Source organism: Vigna umbellata, chromosome 8, assembly GCF_029865625.1.
Source record: "Vigna umbellata cultivar VRB3 chromosome 8, Vumbellata_1.0, whole genome shotgun sequence".
Classification (NCBI taxonomy): domain Eukaryota; kingdom Viridiplantae; phylum Streptophyta; class Magnoliopsida; order Fabales; family Fabaceae; genus Vigna; species Vigna umbellata.
The window spans coordinates 46,145,401-46,160,621 of NC_142172.1; the positions used below are offsets into that span (position 1 = coordinate 46,145,401).

The 15,221-nt window shown below is 30.1% G+C and overlaps 2 protein-coding genes and 1 pseudogene across 2 annotated transcripts; 1 reads left to right on the forward strand and 2 right to left on the reverse strand.

The window, feature by feature from the left end:
• Positions 1 to 5,061: 5,061 nt before the first annotated feature.
• Positions 5,062 to 6,713, reverse strand: LOC148194825 (reticulon-like protein B14). Its single transcript, XM_088097886.1, has 5 exons — positions 6,559 to 6,713; positions 5,842 to 6,022; positions 5,608 to 5,737; positions 5,458 to 5,527; positions 5,062 to 5,348 (listed from the first exon to the last, which is right to left on the reverse strand). The coding sequence occupies exons 1-5, from the start codon at positions 6,644 to 6,646 to the stop codon at positions 5,179 to 5,181; spliced, it is 639 nt and encodes a 212-aa protein (XP_087954012.1). The 5' UTR covers positions 6,647 to 6,713; the 3' UTR covers positions 5,062 to 5,178.
• Positions 6,714 to 11,037: 4,324 nt separating this feature from the next.
• On the forward strand, positions 11,038 to 11,652 carry LOC148194826 (non-specific lipid-transfer protein 2 pseudogene; annotated as a pseudogene).
• A 1,664-nt stretch (positions 11,653 to 13,316) lies between these two features.
• LOC124820173 (uncharacterized) lies at positions 13,317 to 14,665 on the reverse strand. The gene is made up of 3 exons (XM_088095849.1): positions 14,381 to 14,665; positions 14,095 to 14,300; positions 13,317 to 13,840 (listed from the first exon to the last, which is right to left on the reverse strand). Exons 1-3 carry the CDS (start codon positions 14,471 to 14,473, stop codon positions 13,549 to 13,551), a joined length of 591 nt encoding a protein of 196 aa, XP_087951975.1. The 5' UTR covers positions 14,474 to 14,665; the 3' UTR covers positions 13,317 to 13,548.
• Positions 14,666 to 15,221: the final 556 nt, after the last annotated feature.

The window sequence follows — 15,221 nt, forward strand, 5'->3', positions numbered from 1 at the left end:
ATATATATATATATATATATATATATATATATATATATATATATATATATATTACTGAAATTACCGAACCTTTTTAAATCTTGAATAAAAAAATGGCATACTCTCTTTTATTTGTAAAAATTTGAGTACAATTTAAGAAATACAAAACCATGTGTTGAGGAGTATAGTATGATAGTTAAGGTGATTTTTGTTTAAGAAAGTGAGTAGGAGAAAGGAGTGAGAGAAATTTGGTGTTGTTGTTTTAAGAAGACGTGAATGATTTGCCTGCCACTATTATATAATAAGCTTATCATTATTCCCAGTTCTGTTAAGTTGCTTCTCAACGTCCAGTCATCATGTCCATTAACTTTCATTTTCTTTTTCTTTTTAAATTACAATCATCACTTCTACCAAACTCATCATATACTTCATGCGTCATTCTTACCCTTCTCGCTCTCTTTTCGACTTACTATAATCATCATCTACTTTTCTTTTCTTACAACATTTACTTTCATATCACCATAACAAACCTACAACACAACATTCATTAATCGTCAAAACACAACCATTTTCTCAATACTTACACCACAAAATATTATTTTCTTATGCTATATTTCATCTTTTTATCATTAATTTATTACTTTCTTATATGCAACAATGCTAATTATTCTTTAAGTTGTTCTTTTGGTTTTCTTCAATACTACTTTATATTTTGTGCGCTTTCTCTTATGCATCGAGAGTCGCCTTAATTTTTTTTTATAAATATAAAGAGTTAGAACTTATATTTGATATATTTTTAAATGATTATTTTTAGCTTTTAAATATACTGTTGTGTTTACCTTATGTTTAGATATATAATATATATTAACAACAACAAAACTTCAACAATAAAAAAATTCAATCAATTTATAGTTCGTAAAAAATAAAAACAAAAGTTCATCGAAAGCTCCAAACAAAACTATAACATTTTTGAAAGTAACACCGTTGAAATAAAGTTTTGTCATCAGTGAGGAAGAAATGAAAACACATCTATGTTTTAAAGAGTACTCATGCACAAAATCAATCTGTCATAATAAAAGAAAATTATAGCAGTTAATTAATGTGCTTTTTGTGTAAAATGTAAGAAAGATTACATGTGTTGATCGTCGAAAACGTCGTTCAAGAAGGGTTTGTGTATAGAAGAATGTTTCGCGCAACAAAAATAAAGTGAATAAATTTTCACCCTCACGTCCAAATTTTTATTGAATTCACTAACATACAACGTCTGAAAAGTGATATTCTGACATCTTATAACTCTTTGACGACTGAAACTAGGACATTCAACATCATATGTAAGTATATTTTCACATTCATACCAAATATTTTTATAAAATTTATCCAATATAATGTTAGAAATTGAGAATTATCACCTCTAATGAACATATGATGTCAAAAAAGTATAAATTTCAATGTCTAAATTTAACATTTATTTAAAAAGTACCACTGATTTTTTAATATTAATTTTTCCATATTGTGACAGTTTAACGAGAACGTTGAAACCTTGTTTTGCACTGATAAATAATCACGATCTCTAATTCTAAAATAGGTATTTAAATCCCTTAAATTTCAAATAAAACTACAATCACACTTTAATTTATACCCAACTCTCTTATGTTTGTAATAAAATGCAATTAATACGATACTCCCGTCTATTACTTATTTAATAATAACATATTTATAAATTTAAATATAAATTATCAAATAACCTTTTTATTAAAAATTAAACAATTTAACTATTATACATTAATATGTATAAAAAATCTATTGTCATTCAATTACCTTGAAATTATGAGAAACACACCATGGGAGAGGCAGGTGTAATTTTTTAAAAATACTATTATTTAAAATTTAACAATTCTACTTTTAAATTTCAACCTTCCATGTCAAAGTTGGCACTCATAAAAAATGTGGATCCGGTTCAATCACTTTAAATTCTTAGTTTCTATTTTATTAAATTCAAAACTCTGGTGTATTTTTTTTTAACATAATCTAGTTAAGTACGTGTGTTCACTTTGGTTACATGAACATACACAGACAACAGTGTAATAACTTGGAGCATCATCATAAGTCTACCAATGTTAATTATTGGAACAAATTTAAATAATCAAAAGTGGATATTTCGTCATATTCCAAAAGACCAAGGAATATTATTTTTCTGGTAATAGTCAGAGCCATGATGATGAAGTTGTGGCCTAAGAATACTCATGAAAACGATGAGCTAACTCCCCACAATGATCGGTTGCTATAATTTAGATATGTGGTCAAATCACACTTTACCTTCCAAAACCTATATTATTTTATTTAATTCCTTACTTTGATGCATTTCCCACTTCAATTAAGACTAAGTCCATTCATGTAATTAAACTATCAAATGATAATCAATTAGAATATACGAATAATTTATCATACATATGATTACATTGAAGTTAATTACATAATTTATCTATAAGTTTTGACACATAATTTATCATAATAAAAGAAACCGAAATATTCTTAGTGGAAGTATGGCATAAATGAGGTGCGTGCATGTTCTATAACTTACAACCAATATTTTAAATACATATACTAGTATCAAATCTACACTATTAGACCAACCCTATTAGGTTATAAATGAATGCATTAATGAACGCAATTATTTTCGATTAATCATGAATTCAAGTTTGGATAAGTTTATGTGCAATGCTGCTATTTCATTCAAGCATTATTATCTTACGCAGCTTCATTTCACCAAATAAGGAATGCTAATAAGTGTATTAAGGATACTAGTTAAGGTATAATTAATGATCCTTGAGTCTATTATATTTATCTTAAAATTTAGAATAATTAACTTCATTAATTAAAATAATATAAAATCATAATTAAGTCTATTAATTATGTCTTTATAATTAATCATTTCAGAAATTAAAATATTATTTGTATTTTTAATACATGATATTTTATTAAGTTAATAGAAATGTTGCAAAAGGTTTTCGAAAAGTTGCAGAAAGAGAAACTTAATAAAATTTAAAATTCATATTTTAATTGTTTTATTTTTTGTAAACTTTTTAAATGTATTTTATTCCTTCACAGTTGGCGGATATATTAGGTTGTTTACTTCTTTTATTTTCTTTTATTACTTTTTCTATTAATTTTTTTCACATTTAATGATAAACGGTTGAAAAAAAATACAATAACATTAAAATTAGTTAATTATTATTTTTATTTGTATCAAATAAATTACTGTATAATATTTATGAGTATTTTTATCTTTTAAATAAAATAAAACTCATTAATAATTATTAAAATCAAAATTTATTTAATACCACAATTAATTATAAATTTTTACAAAATTAAATGTTTATCAAATATTCTTTACCAGTGCGTAGTGCGTAGTTAGCATGACCCACAAAATAAATTGTTTTGAGGATACATAAATTCAATACCGCGTAATGTGGTCTTACAAAAAAAAAGTTGAAAAATGCAAGAGTTAAAGTAACGGAAGATCTCTCGCCGAATAAATACAGACGAACACGTAATATATTCAAAAGTAAATTAATGACAAGTACAGTAATTTCCAGACATTTTTTAGTTTTAGTTTTTCATATAAATTTATTTCAAACATTACCATCATTTTATCAAAAACATATCAATTATTTGTCCTCACTTCAAAAATATTATTAAAAAAATTAATAACAAAAATCATATAACCAAACCAAACTCATAAAAAGGAGTAGATAACAATTTTTCTTAAAAAAAAAACTAAACACCTCTAAACATAGAAAATTTATACTTATCATTACAAAATTAAAAACAATCCCAAATCACATAATTTCGTATCATTTATAATAAATTTTATTTTTTAATTCTAAAAAAGTCAACTTATACATAAAAATATTTTTTTTCCTAATAAAATGTCAACAATACATAAATTCTATTCTTTTACATGTTTCTAAACATTTATCTCCGTGATATATGTCTTAGTTTTTACATTAAACATGGTTCTTTTGGTCGCAGGGTGATTTCCCCACAATTTTAATTTAAAATATCATTAACTTCCAAATAAGTTATTTTATTTATATGACTTTAAGATTAATCATTGTCATCTTTTGCACAGGTGGGTGGCAGTAACTAAAAGCTCACGGAAAAATTATTTAAAGAAAACAACTTTAATATCATATTTAAATAAAAAGAAACCCATCAAATTAAATTTAAAAAACTTTTCATTAATTATTGTTCTTTTACTGATAATTTTCTTTTCAATCGATTTTTAAAAATGTATTGAAATAAAAACAAATAGCAATATGATATCGGTTTCACTGAGAAATGAACAATATTAAAATACTGGTATCTATTAGAAAAATATAATAAAAGTGCTTATTATAAAATTTACTGTTGTGCACAATTTTTGTTGGGCATGGCTGTGGTGGAAGAAGTTACATGATGTGAATTAAAGAGTAAAGTTAGGGATTAGGTGGCTTAATTTGTTCGACCTTAGAAAAAGACATCTAACTGTCTACAAATAATAAAGAGCAGAAGTGGGGAACCCAACCCCACCCATTATTGTTTTAAAATGATTCTCCTGCAGCCACCCAAAATGAAAATACTGTCATCAAAAAACAAAAACAAAATTATACGAAAATACTGGTTTCTATTAGGGAATCTAGGTTAGTGGTGATTGGAAGATTGCGTCTGCTGAGTTAACTGCCTACAAACTTAAAAGAAGTGCATTTTCTAAGCTAATCCCTCGACTGATTCTTGATTAAAATGCTAATTAAAGCATCGTTTTCATGTTATGAATGTCTTGGTAATTCCTATCGGATCTTGAAGAGTAGATACGAAAGAAAGTAAATGTGGTAGATATAGCACGAAAGTAACGTAACATGACTACTTTAGCTACATTTCCCTTGTCGTAATCACATTTCTAGCTCACCCATGCTACTAGACAACTCCTTTAATGTGTAACTTAATGATGCTTCGTTCGTTTGAAGGGATTGATTGAGATAAGTAGTCACCTTCAATTACTAAGAAACTTCTCCAAATATATTATGAATGTTCTAAAATGCATTAAACGATATCAATTATTCCACCATCATATATATTTTTTTATACAATAGTTTGTGGTTGCGAATAAATAATTTTGCAATCATTATTATCTTTTACACACTTGCCCATATCTAAAACTCATTTGTTCTTCTTTTCTTTCACAGGTCCCCTTGGAATCTTGTTCAGAACTTTATTATCCAATGTATTGAACAATCTCTTCACGTCTTGATTTCCTTTGCTTGCTAGATAATTCACCTCTTGTTCATATCGCTCATACATAATGGGAAGGGTCACCAGGCAGAGGAACACTGTGGAAGAAAGATAAAGCGCAACAAAAAGTTAATAACAAAGGTTCAATCATTATTGCTAGGAATCTTGATATAATTGATAACAGCACAATAGTAATTAGGATCTCACGTATATATAGGAGATTCAAAGTTGTAAAATAATTCCCAATAGCTGACATGACCCAGAGACCGGTAATTGTCTGAAATTCATTAACATGATGTCATTAAGAAATAATTAAGACAAAATGTGTTTGACTGACTGAAAATTGTTTCTCAATACCACAAAGAAGATTGTTAGGTCTTTCCCAGTTGAAATGTCGTAAAAATTCCTCAAGAATGAGTTCAGCTTTTGGAACAAGAATCTAAAGGTGGGTTCGGGGATTTGAAAATCATAGATTTGAGGCAGGCTCCTGCAAAGAATAACGTATTACTCTTTCTGCAGAAACTATGAAGAAAGATTCTAAATTAAGGACTTGAGAAAAATCAATGTATACAGAGTGCAAGAACATTATACCATGTGATGAGTCCTGCTGCATTATACCATACGAATAGGACGAGCATGACGGCGATGAGGATGTGACAAAGAAGAGTGAGGAAATTGTATTCGACCACTTCAAAGAGGAACCAAATCATGGAGAATCCAGCTACCATTGTTGCCGATGATATCTTGTCTTTCCATAGCAATATATCAGCAACTGCAAAATCAGATCAATCATTCTCCGTTGGTCTTTGGAATATAAATCAGCATAAATGCATCGAATGGTTTCGGTTTAGTGCATATCTTGAATAAACCCTCAAATAATTATTTGCATAAGAGTTTCTACCAATCAAACTATTATAAAGGTTTTAACTTATCCTTAGCTCGACATCTTAGGGTTTGTGACATCTTTTCTTTCGCTTTTGGACAAAATCTTAATCGTAGAAAATATTTCTTTTACTTTACTTTTGAGGGGTAAAAATTGGGATGAATTTAATACGTGAATCCTTGTCTAAACTTTTTCTATAGAACTTGTTGGGAAATATATATTTCGAGAAAGTTGGGTTTTAAAAGTAAGGAGCTTTTATTAAAGAAAAGTAGTTGAGCATTAAAAATGTAAAAGTGCAATGGATATTTTTTATTTTTGTAACAAAAACTTATGTCTTTAAATACTTACGATCAATATTAAAAAGATAAGATTTTTTTCTTAAAACTTTGATAAGAAAAAGGTGAATTTTGTAAAAAATATCTTACGCTTTCCTCCGCCAAGAAGTGCATGGAGTGGTCTCTGTCGGTGGAAGAAACCTGGCCTTTGTGCAGGCTCACGAGAACGGATTGGCATAGTTAAGAATAGAATGATTGAAAATGTATTGGTTGTGTGTTTGTTGATTCTGGTGAGGTAATTCTGTAGCACTATTGTGATTCATGTTTCGTGGTAGCAACTTATATGTGATGTATTGTGGTTCTAACCTTTGTAACCAAGAAATTTGATGAACTCGTTCCTGAGAGGAAAGGTATGGCTTTGGCATGCTTTTCAAGTTTCATTTTCTCGTGCCCACACATGACTTAAGATACATTGTTAGTGTCTGTCACGTTTACCCTCGACCGTGTCTAATCCTATGTTGTTGTTTTTTCTTACTACTTTTCGTGGGAATATTATACAACTACACATGAGAGGGACGGAGGCTTATGTTGGATGCAAATACTTGACAAAACAATACAACAATTATGATTTCGAATTCTAAAACTTTTGTCGTGTTTCACAACCAGAATGATCTCTTATAGTTACATTGCGTCTCATTGTACTCATTCAACTCGTTCATGAAACTCGTGGGAAAGTATTTTATTTGTGGAACCTTCAAGGCATATCTACATCGCAGTTCAACTTCGATGGAGCTCTTGCTCACGTACAATCTCCTTCTTATGTATTATTATTGAGGCCAGGAATTTATAGATTACAATTTTTTTTTCTAATATGTAGATAAATAGTAAAAGCAGTCCAATAATAAAAGCCCAAGTATTTTAGAACCCAATTCAAATATGATCTCATGCTTGGCCCATATACATTATTCCTCTGCAATAATACTTATTATTCAAAAATAAAATCTAAACTTATAATGCGGTAATCCCAACTATCCAATCATTGAATAATTTGAGATCTATGATAATTTAACTAAGCCTAATAAGACATGTTTTTTTAAATATAATTTTCTATATGTTTATTTATTTTTTATAAGTCCGTTTATATTATATTTTTGCGTTAATTAATTTTTTATTCAAACTCTTGTCACTATTTTAGCTCATAAATATTAAATGATATGAATAATCGCTTTTTGTTCTTTTATATAAATTGGAGAATATGAGAGTTTTTTTTTAAAAAAAACTCCACTATTATTATTCTCTCTTTATTCATTTTTTTTTTCTGTTAACAAATATTAACTTAATGTTAAGAAAATGAATTTGTAAATAGGTTTTAAATATGTTCAATCAGGGATAAAAGAATGGTCTTACAAATCTGACATTTTATATAGCAACATTTTGGGTGTTGATATATCTTCATCGTTAAGACATGTGTAATAAATGATAATGACAAGTTGAGTCCCATATACTCTAATTGATGTAGTCTTCATTATTTATTATCAACTACATTTATTTTTTATTGGTAAAATAAAAATAGGATGGACAAGAAAAAAAAGGGAAGAAAAATAGAAAAGATAAAGTGTTTTTGGTTGATAAGTTGCAGAACGCATTAGTTATCTTCACTCTATTTTTTACATACTTCCATCTATTTTTCTCACTTATTTCCTTCATTTTCCATATATATAATTTTTTCTTACCGAACAAACATCTGGTCAGTGATAGCAATCCTTAATATTGTATTTATTACAAAAAAAGAAAATAAAAAAGTATAATTCGATAGTAAGAAAAAGTGACAAGAAAGATAAACAGAAATATAGTAAAAATAATTATTTCTATCATTTTAAAACAATAAAATAAAAAATAAATTGTATGAATTGTTCTCGTATGCCTTTCTATAATAAATAATTCATCTTCAATTATAGATACAACAATCTACAATCTATCATATGTACACATTATAATTAATTATTAATAGAGTAAAAAAAGAAAGATAATTTAAATTTCAGAAATATAATTATACTTACATGTGTGGGTAAAAATGAAAAAGTAGAACACCATGTATCAATCCAAATCAGAAATATAATTATACTTACATGATATTTAGTAAGTGTATGTGTCCATAGAAATAAAAAAGTAGAGTACTATGTGTCAGTCCAAGTCCTACATTGGATAGAAATGAAAAAGTATAGCACCATATAAAGATGAAAGACCCATTAACTCATTGCCTTAAGGTTTTTGGTAAAGAGTGATGTCAATCCCTTATGTGGTCGAACTCAGATATTTCCTGATTAACAAAGCCGATGATTTGTCTTGGTAACCGGTTCAGACGAGTATAATGGTCTCTATATCAAAAATCTTGTTGGTAAAGGATATTCTCTGTATAACGATGAAAGACTCATTAATGATTAATAGAACACTAGATGAAAGACTCATTATATTTTTTTTGTAATACGATATGGTAAAAGTTTAACTCTATGGTATAATGTTGTATCTAAGCTAATTTGTTTTCGTATTTTATTTAAATATGGATTTTTTTTCATGGACTGCAGGCAATTTTAAATGCTTTTAGGTTGCTTTTGACACCCCATACTATGGAAACTGGTTGAGGTTCTGGTGACTTAATTCGTTGATCCTAAAAGGAATAAAATGTGCATCACTTTTCCTTCTTTTATGTTTTACTTTTGACATTTGTCTTTGGAGAAATAATCATAAAGAGAACTCAAATGTTGACCATCCATCACATCGCCGAAAGTCATTCGGCTTCAGCGTGATATGCTACGGAATTTCTCTTCAATTATTTTTAACTACAGACTTGGAACTATATATTTCTGTTTACATTAATTTATATAAATTTACCATCTATCATATGAAAATGAAAATGAACCAACTTCTTCGTTCCTAACTATCAATTTGGTAATTGTGACGCACGATATCAGGATGATTCTTCAGTAGCTTATGTCGTATAGTTTGTCTTATAAGATATTATTTACGTGACATGTTTTCTCTTAATTCATTTGAGGTATCGATTCATTAGTTTTCTAATGTTAAATAAAAACAAGTTATTTAAAATAATTTAATTTTTTTATTTAAGTTATTGATATGTGTTTGAGTCAATCAAATATGTACTTAATAAAAATTTATATATTTCATGCATAACAATTTAAGTAAAAAAAAAATTAAAAAAACTATTCACAAAACATTAAATTTCCATAACAAAAAAAGTTCATGAGCTGTACGTATAAAAACAAACCTGATGGCTTCTTTTACTCCTTTTTTTTCGAGTAATGATTCTTCTCTAAATTAGGCTCTCTAGTCCCTTGTCTGACAATGCCTAAACCAAACTTTCACAAACTTATTTGGTAAATAATCATTAAAACGTCTTCGAACTACTCATAATTCAACCTAAACCCACTAGTCAAAATTCCAAATGTAAACAACCCGTCAAAAAATGATGCTAATGTAATCACCTATATTTTTCATACTTTTCTTCCCCAAATATTTACCAAAACTTATTGCATAAACATACATATTTCTAACGTAACATAGTTTCTATATAATTTGTTCATTTAATAATTACTGTGCTTTCTGGTATTTCACCAAAAGTAAAGTATATTTTCGTTGTCCAATGATATGATAGTGTTCTGTCATATATGTTACTGAATTGAGTTATTTTCATATTTATATCAGAAAACTAAACTTCGGTCCTCATACACTTGAGAGCTCAGCTATCTGTTAATTGAATTGTTTTAGTATATCAAAATGGTCATGTTTAGAAATCAAAATATAATATTTCTTCATTCGCACAAACATTTTTTCAAAACAAAAACTGTAAGATTCAGTAACAATAAAACAGAAAATACTTAAAGTGAAGTGATCCTACAAAACTTAAATAATCAACCTTGTGTGTCTGCTTTTTTATATTGATAAACTTATAAATGATTAGGCGGACAGCTTTGTCTGTAATGATGTGCGAAAGCTATAAACCCTTAGCATGGCCTGAGTCCAATGACTAATCTATCAGCAATGAGAACACAAATAATAAAGCAAAGGGGTCCTCCAAAAAGTCATCATGATAGGTCAATCCAGGGTCCCAACTTTAACACTTATCCCCATCACACAACAACACTTGCCCCTTCATGAAATGGCTTTTGTAGTAGTCAGGTAATGTTTTTTGTTTACAAAACAGCAGAGCAGTATTTCGGTTGAAAGTGTTCAAGGGTGGTTGTCCTTTCCTTTCTTGTTTTGCTTTTTTATTCGATAGTTTAATCTTTTCCGTAATTCACTTCGATAGGTAGTTGACATGCAGAACTCTCACTGACACTCAAGTCAGATATTTTTTTCAAAAAAGTCTTTATTTTATCTGGATAGATCAATGTTAGTTTATCTGCACATTAATCGTATATTTACAAGGGTATGTGGTAACCAAACACATTAATTAACTATTAACGAATTATATTTTTTAGACAATCAAATTCAATAATATTTGCTAATATACTTGTTCTCAAAAATATCATTAACTTGGATCGGTATAATACAAGTATATTAAATCATGTCCCATGCCATGCTCCTCTCCCACTATAAATAGTGAAGAGAACTATATGCACATCCCTGTGTGTCTTAATTAAATTTAGGATCATATCTTCTTCTCTTCTTCTTGGTCTATATTTGAAAATGAAGGTCTCATATGCAACACTGTGCATCGTGCTTACCTTGGTCGCACTAGCTGAGACAGAGTTGTATGTGACAGCAGTGACATGCAATGCGTTGCAGCTGAGTGCATGCGCGAGTGCCATCACCTCCTCGAATCCTCCTTCATCTGTTTGTTGTAGCAAACTGAAGGAACAAAGGCCTTGCCTTTGCCAGTATTTGAAAGACCCCAACCTCAAGAAGCTCGTTAACTCTCCCAATGCCAGGAAAGTTGCTAATGCTTGTGGTTCCCCATTCCCCACTTGCTAGATATACACTTGAGTATGTTTCACTTCAACTATTATTAGGTTTGTCGGAGTATCTTATGTGTGTTTTTTCTATGTAATGTACTCTGTTTTGTTTTTTATCACATGAAGTGGGACAGGTCCTCTGGTTGTCCCAGAGTTTGGTGTGGTTGGTTCTGCTTCAACAATCACACTTTCTCTTGGAGATTTTGATGTTGTACTGTACTAGCTGATGTGCACCTATCAATGAATGTGAAGTTTAAGTTTGTTTGCTGATATGAACACCCAGCTTTTACCTGTTCCATCGTACAAATAATTTTCTCGTAAGATTGTGTTATAACTATTAAATTAATTTCTTGTTGAAGTCGGTAAGTGTTACTGTAGAATTGTTCGTACTAATGTTTTGACCAAAATATGTTAAATACCTTCATGGCTAGCTTTGGTTTCAAATCTATTTAGCCTACGTACAGAATAAACCAAAAAAAAAAAGGGTTAGTAATTATGTTATCAGAAAGCATACAGGTCAACGTCTACCATCCTACCTGCATTTGTTCCACTCGTTAATTTTATATACTTAAATAATGTTAATTTTACGTTATGAATAGTTAAAACTTACTAAATATAATTATATATAAATAACCATCGAAATATGATCCATATTAATAGTTTGTGAGAGAGATAAATTGTTATTAAATGTTTTAATAATTTTGTGAAATTATTATTTATTTGTAAGACAATGGTTATGATTGTGAGGGTGAATAACTTGTGCACTTGCAACCAAAGATTACTACTAGATATTTCAATAAGGTCTTAAAACTAATAAAAACACGCTCAAACATATATAATTGAACAAAGAAAAAGAAGAGAAGAATAAATTCCATCAGTTGCTTTGCATTTAGGATTTGCTCAATGTTAATATTATTTTTTTCTACCTTTAATTTTTATATATCTTTAGCTATAAGAATAAGAGTTACAATTAAAATAATGGTGATAACCAAATGATTACAATAACTTTTGAACATTTGAATGCCTAAGTAGAATTGACTATTTCTGTTCGCGAAATCAACTGATTCAAACTTATCTTCTTTTATGTTTCTTAGACATTTTGTTGAAGGGAAAAGAAAAGAATATAGTGAGAGTGAACGGAATAAAACTTACCAAGAGTATATATGCTTTCAAAATAAATATATTTTAATTATTTTAATCTATCCGTTCACTATTCTATCTGAGCCTGAGACTCTTTTTCCCAAGCAATTTATCAAGTCGAAGACATTGGATGTCTCCTTCACTCACCTGCCTTCTTTCACTCTCAACCATTAGGAAATATATAGGATTGAAATACGTCATGCATATGAAAATGATTATAGTCATAAAACTAATAATACCATGCTAAAATATCTAGATATTTAAAGTTTTGGCTCCGACATATCAGATTTCCGCCCATCTTTTTCACTGAAGCCAATTAACACCAAATTCAAATGTCAAGATAGACTGACCTAATTCATATAAAAAGATTTGCAATAATTCACCAGTTTTTTCTTTAAAAAAATCTCGACTACAAAGATCTTGTAAGAAATTTACAAGTATCTCGTATGGCAGTTCTTGGAAATTCTTGAGTTAAGAACTAATTCCTACTCGTGGACCATTGGAGAAAGTGGACATGATATTCAACTGAAAGAGCTGGTTCTTATAAGAAGAATCGATTCTTAGGATCAAATTAACATTTTATGGTTATTAGACATTTTATCATGACTAAATTAACATCATTAGATAGAAACTGACCAAAGTTCATAAATCTAATACGGCGTACTAAGATCCACGAAAAGCGAGTTTAAGAATCTTCATTTCAAGTATGTAGTGGCTCATGCTCTAGTTAATTTCTATCGCAACAGCACATGCAAGTGCGACACTAAAAGTTCAATAATCAGCAAGTCGCAAAACTTAGAAACTATAAGATTGGCATATATTAAACCACCATCATTGTGCTGCCATCTATCTTTATATTTCAAGCATTCTTCCATTACAGCATAAATACTATATATTCACCCATTAATACAAGAACAAGGTTTTGCAAACACTGTTCTTCCTTCCCTTATCCCCAATATCCCTTATCCAAAACCTAAAACAGGACCACCAAAATTGAGTAAACATCGTTCAAAGCAAGAAATCATGATCAGGCCTTATCAGAATCAGCCCCTTGGTGGTGGTGGTGTTGTGTTGCCAATCCAAGCCCTTCATTGCGGTGCTTCTCCCAGAAACCAGTATCAGCCCTGGAGTGTGCCCAATAGTACAAGATGGAGGCCAACATGGACAGCAAGGTCAAGGCAGCTCCAGCTGCAAACACACCTTTGCGCAGGGTAGCACAAGACAAATCGTGCCTCACAAAGTACCCTCGGTACTTGGTGTGGTATGCATTCCTCGCAGACCCTGCTAACAAACACGCCTCTGCTCCCAGAAAACTAATCCTGATTTCACAGTACGAATAATTCAAAAAAAAAATCAAACAGTTTCCAACCTTTACCAATGTTTATCCTAACAGAAAAATGTTCAATCAATACACAACAACTGATGTAACCGAAGTGAAAGCGAAAGTCTATTTAAAAACCCACGGTTCAAAATTTTGGTTAGTACAAATAATTAGGAGATGAATTCGTAGGGGTTTAATTGTTTAGATCGAAATTAGAAGAAAGTACGATTAGTTCACTTAATTGAGTGTTACCAGGAGAGGATGAAGGAGACGACGGCGCAAGTGGCCGAGCAACCGGAAACAAGCCCTTTGCCGCAGCATAGGCATCGAGTGACGGCGTTGAGGACGGCCTGGCTGAGAAGCAGGAGAGCGACGGCAGCGAGGCCATAGACGGTGGAAGCGTCGGTGGTGTAAGAGCAGTAGGTTCTGTCGTCGTACTGGTCGGGGATTACCTTCGCCTGAAAATGGAAAATGAATCAGATTTGAGCGTTGAATCGGAAAAAAACCAAAGGAAGAGAAGAGAGAAAGGGAGGGGTACCTCGCTACGACGTCGTTCGGCGCCAATTGCAAAGACAAAGGCTATGAGATGCAGAGCGATGACGAGAACCAAAATGGTTACGGAAACGGCCATCGTCTTGTTTGGATACCTTTTTCTCTCACTTCACTTCACCAGCTGCTGCTTACTTTTTTTTTCCTTGTTTTTGTGTGCTTCTTCCTATACTATGTTCTTTAACATCCTCACACTCTCTCTACTTCCGACTCTTTCGTGAGCCTAATTCTTTCTTTTTTTTTTTCCTTTTTTTCCCTTTTTTTTATTCCTACTTCTTGACTTCAAACTCCTCTTTCTCCTTATTGCATTTGCAAATTGCACACATTTATTTTTCTATTTTTAATGATGAAAATAACGGTTTAAAATTTGTATAAAATGGATGAAACAAAAACATTACAGTTGTAATTTTCTACACATGACGTTACTGTAATTATTAATAAAGAATAACAAATGTGCCACCAAATTTGTCCGTATCTAGTTTTTATTCTCTATTTGTTATTGAGAACTATAGCTCTTTTAAATGAATATGTAAAGTGAAAATCGTTGAGTTTGAATGAACATGTATTGTATCAATTGACAAATTTGAATGTTGATTATGAAAAATTTTGTTATGTTTATAATAATTGTATTTCACTCGAGCTCAATTGTATATTGTATCAGTAAAAAAAGTATCTGTTGTCTCTAAATGAAGCTGTATAAAGTGGGGAAAAATGGTAGTTTTTCTTTGTTTAAACTAAGTTTGGCGCTTGAATTGAGTTCGGGATTGCCATTTTTGAAATCTAGTGAAAAAGTTTTGTTTTGGTGAGTGATAGTTTGGAAAGAAATGAAA